At 38.4% G+C, this 12736-nt stretch overlaps 1 protein-coding gene across 2 annotated transcripts; it reads left to right on the top strand.

Moving 5' to 3' along the window:
- The first annotated feature begins 1957 nt into the window (after positions 1-1957).
- LOC116639876 (60S acidic ribosomal protein P1-like) lies at positions 1958-2251 on the top strand. 2 transcript variants are annotated; one of them, XM_032416583.1, is made up of 2 exons: positions 1958-2044; positions 2105-2251. In XM_032416583.1, exons 1-2 carry the CDS (start codon positions 1958-1960, stop codon positions 2249-2251), a joined length of 234 nt encoding a protein of 77 aa, XP_032272474.1. The 2 variants fall into 2 exon arrangements, with proteins under 2 accessions (XP_032272474.1, XP_032272465.1); XM_032416574.1 differs by having other exon boundaries at positions 1958-2251.
- The last annotated feature ends 10485 nt before the right edge of the window (positions 2252-12736 follow it).

Here is a 12736-nt window from a genome sequence, read left to right as displayed (position 1 = left end):
CACAAGAAATTAAGTTATTTTCACATGGTCAAAAAAATTCATGACACACAATTAAAAACAAGAGTCACATTTTATAAGGCAGCAATTACATTCATGTGGTACCAGTGTAATTGAAAGACAGAAGACATTTCATTCGTTAGTAATACAGAATTTCTTCCAGTGGGTTTCCTAGAGCTCATTAGATATTCCCTGGCTGATTCTCCTAAGTAATTAGATTTTAACAGGATTTTCAACAGATCAGAGCAATCTCTGTGGGTGCCAATAGAAGAGTCCCCCTCTGGCCTTACCAGCAGGGCAGAGCAGATAACATCCAGACTGGGAGTTAATAGGACAATTACTGGCCTCTTTTAAATGAGTTACATTAATGCACTTAAGCTAAATGGTTCTGCATATGATTAAATATTAACATCTGCAAAATATGAAAGCATGATATGCAATCAAGTTTTGTTGTTTTAATTTCCCCGAAGAAAGACTTCAACTGTTTATATAAATGCCTTTAAATACTATGTATTAAACACTTTAAGGATATACTATTAGAAAGCCAGAAACTATTCTTCTCACTTAAGAGTCCTAAAATATACGGACTTTTAGGACGACACTTCTGGCTATGGTGGAGTAACTAAAAAAATAGACAAATATATGAAATAGTAGTTTTCAGACACTGGACAACAGGCAGTGCAGGACAATGATCCCTGAGAGAAGGGGAAATAAAAGAAGTTGTCTCCCTGAGTTGAGAGACAGAGTTGAGAATTTGGGGAAGCCAAGGTGGCTAGAATTCACAGGACAGAGTACCCAGGAGGAGAGAGTACCAGGGTACCAAGGAAGAGATCTGTAGATCTGCAGAGGGTACCCTTCAGGTCTCATGCTGAGTGTTGATGAGCACATACATAAGAGGAAACTATTCAAGGCTGAAAAAAGAACCACTGGAAAAAGAGCAGGTGGAACAATTGTCAGAGCTCACACAGGGCTAGGAATATTCTCACAGCCAGAGTTAAAAACAAAACAGAACAAACACCTTATAATGCATAAGGCAACAGGTAGAGAACCCAGAAGGACATTGTCTCAGTGGTAGGGGCAAATTAACTCTAGACTTAAAGTTGTTCTGGTGCCACTTAACAAAACTTAAAGGCAAACTGCAAAAGGATCAACCTATTTCCAAGTTATGTGAATGCCCAGAACAATGCTCAAAAATATTTATAGGAATACAAAAGAGTCAAACACTTAAACAACATAAATTTCACAATGTCTAACACCCAAATTCATTAAGTCATGAAAAGAGCATGGAAGATACAAAAATGACCAAAATCAAATTTCTAAAGATGAAAAATACACTGGATAGGATTAAGAGTAGTTTGACATTGCAGACTGAAAAAAAAAAAAAAAATGGACAGTGAGATGTGGGACAACTTCAAGCAGCTTGATACATGAGTAATTGAAGTCCTAGGAGAAGAGAGGGAAGAAGGGACAAGAAAAACTATTTGAAGAAATAATAACCAAAACTTTTCCAATTTTGATGGAAATTATATACCCCCTAAAAATGAAGCTATACCAAGGTTCATCATAAATCAAGTAGCCTAAAATGTACTTTTAAATGCATTGTAGATATATTTTAAATGTCTCTAACAGAAACCAAGATATATTGGTCCAGACCCGATTCAAAGTCAGTCTCATGTTTGGTTCCTATAACACTGGCTCAGAAGATTTTCTAAGTGTAATTTTCAATCTAATGCAAATAGTCAATTTTGCCACTAAGTATGAGAAATATTTCAGAATTTTATAATGAATTTTATTCTTTACTTACTGACTTTATAAAGAAATGTTTCCTTCCTTGCCTCAGCTGCCTTTAAGGTGCTGGGTCCTGCCCAGGAAGCTAGGGCCCAGTGGGCGTAAGGCTCTCCTCTTTATCCGCACGGCCAGCACCTGGCCTGTCAGCGCCTGCTCAGCACACACGTGCACCATGGCCTCTGTCTTGGAGCTCACCCGCATCTACTCAGCCCTCATCCTGCAGGATGATGAAGTACCGGGCACAGAGACTAAGATCAATGCCCTCATTAAAGCAGCCAGTATGAATGTTGAACCTTTCTGGCCAGGCTTGTTTGCAAAGGCCCTGGCCCATGTGAACATCAGGAGGCTCCCCTGCAATGTAGGGACTGGTGGACCTGCCCCAGCAGGAGGTCCTGCTCCATCCACCACTGCTGCCCCAGCTGAGAAGAAAGTGGAAGCCAAGAAAGAAGAAATCAGAGGAGTCTGATGATGACACGGGCTTTGGGCTTTTTGACTAAACCTCTTCTGTAATCTGTTCAATAAAAAGCTGAACTCTTAAACTAAAAATAAATGGGAGCACCTGGGCGGCTCAGTCTGTTGAGCAGTGAACTCTTGGTTTCCACCCAGAGCATGATCTAAGGGTTGTAAGATCCAGCGGCCACGGAGCTCCAGGCTTGAGGGGAGTCAGCTTAGAAAATCCCTCTCCCCCCTCTCTCTCAAATAAGAAATAAACCTTTAAAAAAAATAAAAATAAATGTTTCCTATTCTCATTATCATTATAAGGTTACTTAGCTTTATACTCCAAAACATTACCATAAAATATCAAATTAGGCCCCAGCAAGTGCAGAGGCAGGAGACTGAACCAGACAAATAAGTGCTGGTAAGCACTGCCTCTGTCCTTTAATTGGCTTTTATTCACTGGGATAAAATAAGGCACAGGATCAGTAAGAGAATCTTCCCACTTACCAGGTCCTGACAAAATCACCATGACCTTCGTGTCAAATTCAGGCCTTCATGATCCAGAGAGAAATGGGGCCTGTGTGCACAGAGGGTCCTTACAAAGAGATGCTAACCAGCTGTAGCTTTTTCTTCCAAGAGAATCAAGCTAGAGGCTTAGGTTAGATCGGTAGGAAAAACTTGCTGACATTAGGATGGATTAAAAACACAAACAGCAGAATGTTTCTTGAAGTTGTAAACTTCAAGTTCTATTCTGACTATGTAATATGGATATATTTCCAATAAATATGACATACACCTGACCTATCTTTTCTATAAGTCCGGGAACACTTGGTTGGTTGAAATGATACTTGAATTGTTTAGGCTGAGCCACAAGCTCCATTACTAACTCTCAAACAGCAAAGCTTGGTGCATGTCTGCAGGCCCAAAAATGTGGTAATATTCAGATAGCCTTTTTTTTGTGTTGAATTTTACCTCCCTGTTTCTATTTGTTCATCCACAAGTTTATTTCTGTAATTCTATTCTCCCTCATGGAGTTTTCAAATGTCTGTGTCTTACTTTATATACTCAAAGTATTCCAGAGATTTTAGGGTGAAATGGAACTTTTTTCTATTTTAATTACACCTTAAGGGAATTTGGAAAACTTGTTATCTAAAAGAATTCTTTGGGGGCGCCTCAGATGGTTAAGCATCTGCCTTCAGCTCAGGTCATGATCTCTAGCCCCTCGGCGGGCTCCCAGCTGAGCAGGGAGTCTGCTTCTCCCTCTACCTCCACCTCTCCCCCTGCTTGTGCTCTCTCTGTCTCTCTCCCTCTCAAATGAATAAATAAAATCTTTTAAAAAATAAAATAAAATAATTATTTGAGTGTATTGATCATTTTCTGAACTTTTTGTCTAAATCTGATTTTTATACATCAAATTTACTTAACACTAGGTACACAAAAATAAAGATCTCACAAAGATACATAGAGAGAACAAGTCAATCAATTTTAGAAAATGTGTTGAATCAACCTGAGGAAAGAGATTATATTAGTCATACTGAGACCCACAGGAAAACCAGCATTTGCAAAGACATCAAAGAAATCAAACAATTGGCCTAAATGAATTATAATGGACTCCAGTTTCCCTTTTCTTACCCCTTTTGTGAGATTTTTCAGGCCTGTTTTATACAATGAACTTGAAATATTTTGGTAGTAAGCATATTTATGGTTGGTCCAGTGGACATTTAAGTATGTTCTACTAAAATAGAGCATTGATGTAAGAAAAGACAAAAGTAATACACGTGAAAGAGGACAGAGGGTAATATTCCTGTGCTAACTGCATGATTTTTGAAGTACCAGAAAGCAGAACTAAAATCTATGAGTTGAAGTTGCAGGAAGATAAATTAGGCCCAATATAACACTAAACTTTCTAACTTTCTAACTTCCTAAACTTTCTAGAGCTCAAACATCAAGTGTCCTATCACTCTAAGTGTGCAAACATTGACTGGCCATTTGGCAGGGATTTCATAGACTGAATTCAAGTGTTGTGTAGGAGATTAGATTAAACAACATTTAAAGACCTAATCTTTAAGTTTTTCTAAACATTCAGGTGATCTGATTCTATGATCCTAAATGCTTTGGTGTTCATCCTAGGAATTTCCTTTGCCTTAATTTCTCCATAGGATGACTGTAATGCTTGTCTCTTTATTGTATATAGGAAATATTGGATTATGAGGAGACCTAAGGTAGTTCTGGTTCTATCACTAATTTGTTGGGTAACTTTGAACAAATCATTTTTATTTCTTGGTTTTGGTTTTGTCATCTGCAAGTGTGGCCTGGGGGCTCTAAACACATGTCTCAAGAGTTCATTCCACTTTATAGACTTTGATTTCCCAAGTCTCTGAATCTTACCTGTATATCATCCTAGAGACATGCTAGAATAACCAGCCAAAATTCTGTTTCTGGCATTCAGAAAAGTGTAAATCTCTGACAGTATAATTCCATGTTGTTGATGTGGAAAATTGTACAGTCAAAACTGACCTTTAGGCACTTGATAGAATGAGCACTGGGTGTTATAGGCAACTGATGAATCACTAAATTCTACCTCTGAAACTAAAAACAAACAAAACAAAACAAAACAAAAAAACAAAAATAACCGACTTCTACCTGTTTGCTTCAACCATACCCATTCGTAGTGGCCAATCATAAAGAAAGGCCCTTGAAGTTTTTCTAGTTATCAATGAATGACCTTCACACACCAGCTCCAACCTTCAACTAGCAGATTGTATTACCAAACAGTTTTACATCTCTGATAAGAATCATATTGCTCCTGCTCCCAAAGTAACTCTGTGCTACAATCCTAAGAAAGAGCAAGTAAGGGGTGCCTGGGTGGCTCAGTCATTAAGCATCTGCCTTCAGCTCAGGTCATGATCCCAGAGTCCTGGGATGGAGCCCCACATTGGGCTCCCTGCTCAGCGGGAAGCCTGCTTCTCCCTCTCCGACTCCCCCTGCTGTGTTCCCTCTCTCTGTCAAATAAATAAATAAAATCTTTTAAAAAAAAAGAAAGAAAGAAAGAAAGAAAAAGCAAGTAAATGAGCTCAGAGTTTAAATTAAATTTTTTTTGCCATTACAATATTTAAAAATATTAGTTGTACCATTTACTGCTGCTTCTAAAATAAATATAGAGAGAATATTACCAAGAGACGTGTTAAATGAATCACTCTGAGAAATATGCCAAATACAGGACAGAAAAATGACTAATTCTTTTCTTACAGCAACTCATCAAAATTGACTGTCTAGTCATTTGCATACCCCTAACTCTAAGCTAAATTCAGAAGCAATCTCATTAAAATGAGAAAACTCACCCACCAGCTTAAAATACTCTGTCCAGTGTTGACATTATGATATTCTTTTGCAGTACAATTAGAGATGGGTCTTTACAGATTTCTTCTCTTAATCTTTCATTCATTTGATTCAAAAACTCTCCTTCAAAAACAATCAAAATAAAATTTAACTCTTATTTCCTGCCATAGGATTGGTTGGTTGTGAAATCTAGTTGCTGAATGTTTGAAGTCATTATGGAAAAATTGACATTTCTTATTGTGCAATGCCTACTTCATGCTGTTCTCTACCTCCAGAGGATGTTTTCTTTTTCTTTTTCTTTTTTTTAAGTAAGCTCTACACCCAATGTGGGGCTTGAACTCACGACCCTGAGATCAAGAGTTGCATGCTCCACTGACTGAGCCAGCCAGGCACCCCCAAAAGATATTTTCTTAAAGGGGTGAGACCACCAACATAACTTACCTTTCTTATCTACCATCCAGAAATACTCAGGTAAGAAAAAAAGAACTATGGATGGCTAAATAACAAGAAAAACCTACCCTCAGTAACTATTAGATTCAGAAATAAATTAAAATAATGGTGTTTGTATGGCACTTTAAACACTTTAGAATTAATGCCTATGATTTTACTTTGATGTACTGTTAACCTTTTAAGGTTACATAAGGCATGAACTCCCATTTATAGGAAGGGAAAATGAAACAGAAATCACTTGCCTGGTGACGCAACGAGCTTGCTGTGGACTGAATTGTGCCTCACCCCCTAATTCATGTTGAAGCCCTAACCCCCAGTGTGACTGCATTTAGAGACAGAGCCTATAAGAAAGTAATTAAAGGTTAAAGGAAGTCATAAGGATGGGTCCCAGATATGAAAGGATTAGTATTCTTACAAGGAGAGCACTCACTTACTGTCTCTGAATGCATACAAAGAAAAGGTTAGGTGAGGATACGGCAAGATGGCAGCTGCCTACAAGCCAGGAAGAGTCCTCACCAGAAACCAACCATGCTGAAACTCTAATCTGGGATTTCTAGCCTCCTGATCTACAAGAAAATAAATGTCTGTTGTTTAAACTACTCTATCTGTAGTATTTTGTTATGGTAGCCCAAACTAAGAGCTAATGTTCATGAAACTTCTCCTAGAACCAAAGCCTTTTGACTCTTTGTCTTGTGCTATATCAGCATAGCAGAGTGGTCAGCAATGAAGTACTGAGAATGATCATTCAATTCCCAAGCAATTCTCCCTGTACTTTAATTGTGACCACCCCAAAAGCTGCTATGTCTTCACCTTCCATCAAATAACAGAAATATTGTTGTGATGAAGATACTCCTTAGAGGGGAAAATAGAAGCATTATCAGAAATGTGGATTTCTCTCTAGCAATAAACTTTTCTATTCGTTTAAAAAAAAAAAACTACACTTGTTATTGGGGAATGATTTTCTTATGTTTAATGTTTCCTTCCTATGAAGAGAGCTAAGCCCTCTCTCCACCACCATTCAAACCTAACTGGTACATTTTGCAAAGAATAACTAGGCATGCTCCAATTGGCTCAACTCTTTTTTTCTCTTTAGATGAGCTTGTCCTGCAAAAGCACAAATTCTTTGCTCTTCCATGTTAAAAATCTCACTTCAGCAGTTCTTCCTTGTAAAGAAGCCCAGGACCTAGTAAATAAGTATACCTGAAGTCAGGATATTGTTAGAAAATTTGGCTCCCACACTAAGCTAACTTAGCCAACTTTATTATCAGTAATAAAGGTGATATTTTGGCTCCAGTGTTTACTCTTAAAATTTTAAGTTTCCTCGAATTATTCAGAAACAGAAAAAGCAGTATGTTATTTAATGCGAGTCCTTTCAGAGAGCACCAGCATAACTGCATGACAAACCTTTGTATTCTATTATATCTACCATTTGAGAGGCCAGGAGAAAACATGAACCTTAATGGAGGTGGAATTATCCTTGCAATGACTGCAGTAAATGTTTGTTGAAGGGGAAAAAAATGGAAAGAGAAGATATACCATATATACCCAGTTTTAATGGAAAGCCTATTTCTGCCATATACATTAGAGAAATTGTTCAAGAACAGTTCATCCATGTGAAAATATTAGCACTGTAATTCTGCCAAGGTCAGTAAGACCTAGTGATTTGCTGAGATATCACCTTCATTTCACCAGGTAAATAAAGGTTCCTTTTTCAGTATGTCCTATCCAAGAAGGTACTCCATAGCAACAGTTAAATTATGAATACAGCACATATGTTCCATACCATATCATTTACGGCACAATTTAGCATAGACATAATGCTTTGTAACAAACTACAATACCATTCACAAAATGCATTTAAATAGCATAATTTAGTTCATTAAATTCAGTCATTTAGAGTAAATCAAAATCATCATAGGAATTGAAGAGAGTACACAGTTGTTTGTTTGAATAGTTAAGCTAGGTAAGTCAATTTCTTTTTGAAGGTCAAGGACAGAGTTGTTTCCACTTTCTGTTATAAAAAAGATACAGCTGGTGTCAGAAGATAATTTAATGTCACCTCAAAATGATCAACCCTCTTTTTTTTTCTCCCCTCTGTCTCTCTCTCTCCTGGTTGCATATCATATCACTGCCACTCCTGAAATATATCCAACTCCCGAAAACATTTTACGTACTAATTAACTAGAATGAATCTGCAGACTTTACAAAATCTCAAATGCACAAATTTCTTCAAATTTTTACCAAACTATGTATATTTGGCCCTGAGAAAGGTTCAAACAGTAGATCACAGTACATGTAATCATCCGTTTATCTGTTTTTCATACCATATTGTAAGTCCTGGGTGGGTAGGAGCCTAGTCAGCCATACTTAGATTCCTACAACCTAGCACAGTGTTTGTTGATTGTAAATTCCTTGAAAGCAAGGATTGGTTCTTTATTAGTGTTATTCCTTATGGGCCTTACCTTAATGCTTCACACATACTCAGTAAATATTTGTTGATTTAAAAATCTTTTGGGGGTGCCTCGCTGGCTCAGTCAGAGAGCATGTGACTCTTGATCTCAGGGTCATGAGTTCAAGCCCTATGTTGGGCATAGAGAATACTTTAAAAAATAAAAATAAAAAATAAATAAAAATCTTTTTGGAGGGGCTTACTTCAAGATATATTTTGTAAGCACACAAATTCAGTATATTTTTATTGTCTAAGTAAAGCAGTGCCTAGAATTACAAAGACTAAGAAAAGACAGCCTTCAGAATTTAACACAAATTATTTGACCTGATCTCATTGTCTCACTGTCCATAAGAACCATAGCAGAACCATAATCCAGGTGGACACAATTATGTCTTCACCTTACATAAGTCTTTTTCTTAGCCTTTGCCTGAAATGCTTTCACCATAGACTCAGTAATAATCAACAGTATGAGGATTTAAGCTCTGGTACAGCTGCTTTAAAGCCAACACTATCTAGGGAGCATTCATATACTCAGCATTTATCCAGACATTTGACAATTTTATGTGTGCCTTGCACTAGGCACTGTTAAATGCAGAGGATATAGACTCAAGACCTGAACTCTGTTTTTGTTGGGTGCACTGTCAACAGTGCAGTGTCTAAGGTAAGCACAAAGTATTCAGAGAAAGAGCACGATATCCTGATAATAAGGTATCAATTCCCTTTACTTGGCACTACCCATCCATGTAAAGAACTGATTTCCATTCTCAGCACATTTTGAGAGGGCCAGTGATACACTGGAGAAAGTCTAAAAGAGAGCTGCCAGGAGGAAGGATTGCCTTCTCACATTTCCTCCCCTCAGGTTACCTCTTCCCTTCCTTAAAGAGGAAGGAGAATGGGAAAGACTGTTGGAAGCTCAAGGGGAAATGTTTTCTTTTTTTTTTAATTGAAAGTAACTGTTCTTGGGGCGCCTGGGTGGCTCAGTCGTTAAGCGTCTGCCTTCAGCTCAGGTCATGATCCCAGGGTCGTTGGATCAAACCCCGCATCGGGCTCCCTGCTTGGCGGGAAGCCTGCTTCTCCCTCTCCCACTCCCCCTGCTTGTGTTCCCTCTCTCGCAAAGTCTCTCTCTGTCAAATAAATAAATAAAATCTTTAAACAAAAAAAAAAAAAAAGAAAGAAAGCAAGTAACTGTTCTTGAAAGTATCTGAGTATTGCTGGGGTGAGTATTTCTGGTTTGAGGAACCATGTCCAAGTCCATTACCATGAACAGTCTCTTAATTTTATTAGTCCCCTATGTTGAGAGTATCAGCAGCTCCACAGAACCCAAGAAATAAAAGTACAAACTCCTTAGGCTGCATTAAAGATCTCGGTCATCTGGCTTCAGTCTTGTCCCTCTTTGTAACAGAGACTACAACCATTTCCCCCTCTTCTATTAGTAATAAAAATTTTAGCTGGAAACAAGGCCACCCAGAAAAAAAGATGATGTTTCCCAGTTTCCCCTACAGCTAGGTGTAGCCATGTGACTAAATTTAGGCTAATGGTATGCAAGTGGAAATGCCATGTTGCAACTTCTGGGAACCTGAAGAGACAAAGAATACCTACTCATCCTGCTGATTGGGACATGAATGTCAAGACTAAAGTTCCATCCTGGATTTCATGACAAGGGCCACACCCTAGGGATGGTGAACTGGTAGGAAGTGGGTCCTTGAGGACTTTGTGGAACAGAGTCAACATACCAGTCCTGGATTGCCCACCTCCAGGTTTTTAACAGAAGGGGATATTATTTTCTATCTTATTTTAGCCACTAAATTCAGCCACTGTTGGCAGACTCTGTTATTTGCAACCTCCCTTTCCTCCAGATCCTCCCCTAGTAGCCAGCTATAAGCCAGGCACTGTGCTAAGTCTCCAAAACATTATCTTGTTGAATCCTCACAAATACTCTACTAGGTAGCTACTATCAGTTCCATTTTACAGATGAAGAAACAGACTTAGAAAGATGAATCTCTTTGCTAACAAGAAGCCAGGTTTTTGAGCCCAGGCAGATTGTCCACAGAGGCCATGCTCTTAATCTCTATGCTATATTACCTGCCTTAGACTGAACTACTTTCCCTATTCCATGTCTGTACTCATATTCTTCCTTTGGCACCTAAAATGACTTTCTGACTTCCTGATGTCCTTCCCTTTCTAAATGCCCCCTTCCAAATGAAGACTCTGATGCAGAATAGAAATAAATCCCTCCTCAAATGAGTCCATTGTACTTTGACTATGCGCCTCTACTACATTACTTCGCATATCCTGCCTTGCGATCTCATTAGTTGTGTTATGTACCAGTTTTCCTCAAAATATTTTAGGTTCCTTGAGGACAAGAAACATATTTGTTCTTGTACTTCCCACAGCACCTAACAGTAAAATTCAACTAATGTTATTTGAATTGCTAAAAAAAGTTCTCATTGAAAGATACGAGTTTTTGACTATCTTATAAATGAAAGACAAGTAGTGAGATGTAGTCCTAAATAATTGAAACTCTATAATAACAGCACTGTCCAATAGAACTTTCCACAATGATGGAAATATTCTATACCTATGCTATCCAGTACCGTAGCCACAGTATGTGGCACTTGAACTGTATGTGGTGCTTCACTGTATGAAGCACTTGAAATATGGCTAGTACAACTGAGGAAATAAAAATCTTTATTTCATTTAATTTTAATAATTTAAATGTAAACAGTCACATGTGAATAATGGCTACCATATTGGATGCTGTAGCTCTTAAGACTGTATTGAAGCTTTAGAAAACAGCTCCATCATGTTTTATATAGAATAAGTGCTCAGTAAATGTTTGCTATAGGACTTTGAATTGGAATGAGGTGAATAACAATCTAAGTACACATAATCTATGTAGATTAAAAAAAAAGACTGAAAAAGAGAGAAACTTCAAGAAATTCAAGGACAACACGGGAAAAGATGAAGTTGAAGCATCGTCAACCAAAAACCACCAAAGATCATCATTTGTAGCAGAAGAGAACCCTCAACTCATTTTGTCCTTGCTCAAGCAGAGTCTGAAAGAGGTATGTCTTGATGAGCAATTATATGATGTATAAACCCAGTTTAATAAAGGCTGGGCTGGCACCCATTTACAAAAACCTCCAGCGGACACTGAGGTTTCTCATGCTGTCTTTAAAGAAACTGTCGGTAAAGGATTGGGATGGTCTCACTAGGCTGAAAAGAATAAGTCCAGATCACTCTATTTAACAATGATTCATCATAAATTCCATTTTTTATTTGAGAAAATGACAGAAACTCACTCACTTTGGTTACAGCATTTCAGAGCAAAAACTTCTAGCTATACTCTCAAGACAAAATCTAAATTTTAGGCCCCTTTGGAATTTTTCATTCTTGATTTTACCCCACTGAGATGGAACACTAAAGAATGCAGTTAGGGACCCACACTGCTAAGAGAGCTCCTCCCAGCCTGGCCATTCTGAGTGTGACCTTTCACCAGGTCCCTGGCATAAGACAGTGTCGTCTCCTGGAGTCAAGCCAGAATGTAAGATGAAAAGCCACATGCGGAGGATGACGCAAGGGAAACAATCATGACTCTCATATTGAGAGCCAGAAAGAAATTTGAGGTCTTATGCACACTAGTTCCTAAGCTTGGGTGTTTTACTCAGCATAATAACTCCCTTAACATTTTATTTTTTGGGGATTTCCAGCCACAGAAGAATAAGCATACCAGCAATCAAACTTTAGGTATGCCACTCTGCACTACCCAGAGAGGAGTCCACATGGTGTGGTCCTCGCTTCTCAGAATAACTTAAAGGGAAACTTCTACAATATCCAGAGCCCTTGATGTCCTACAGATGAAGGAGGAGGATGTCCTCAAATTCTTTGCAGCAGGAACCCACTTACATGGCACCAACCTTGATTTCCAAATGGAACAGTACATCTACAAAAGTTGAAGTGATGGCATCTACATCTTAAATCTGAAGGGGACCTGGGAGAAACTTCCACTGATGGCTTGTGCCATTGTTACCACTGAAAACCTGGTTGAGGGGCACCTGGGTGGCTCAGTTGGTTAAGTGTCTGCCTTCAGCTCATGATCCCAGGGTCCTGGGATTGAGCCCCACATCGGGCTCCCTGCTCAGCAGGAAGCCTGCTTCTACCTCTCCCTCTGCCTGCTGTTCCCTCTGCTTGTGCTCTCTCTCTCTCTCAAATAAATAAATAAAATCTTGAAAGAAAGAAAGAAAGAAAGAAAGAAAGAAAGAAAGAAAGAAAGAA

This window comes from Phoca vitulina, unplaced genomic scaffold, assembly GCF_004348235.1.
Source record: "Phoca vitulina isolate PV1807 unplaced genomic scaffold, GSC_HSeal_1.0 scaffold2, whole genome shotgun sequence".
In the NCBI taxonomy this organism is placed as follows: Eukaryota; Metazoa; Chordata; class Mammalia; order Carnivora; family Phocidae; genus Phoca; species Phoca vitulina.
Note: the sequence above shows the minus strand (reverse complement) of the source record. Positions and strands in the feature narration are given on the sequence as shown.

Excerpts from the sequence above, each read along its gene's own strand:
- LOC116639876 (XM_032416574.1), top strand. The coding sequence starts at position 1,958 with ATGGCCTCTGTCTTGGAGCTCACCCGCATCTACTCAGCCCTCATCCTG.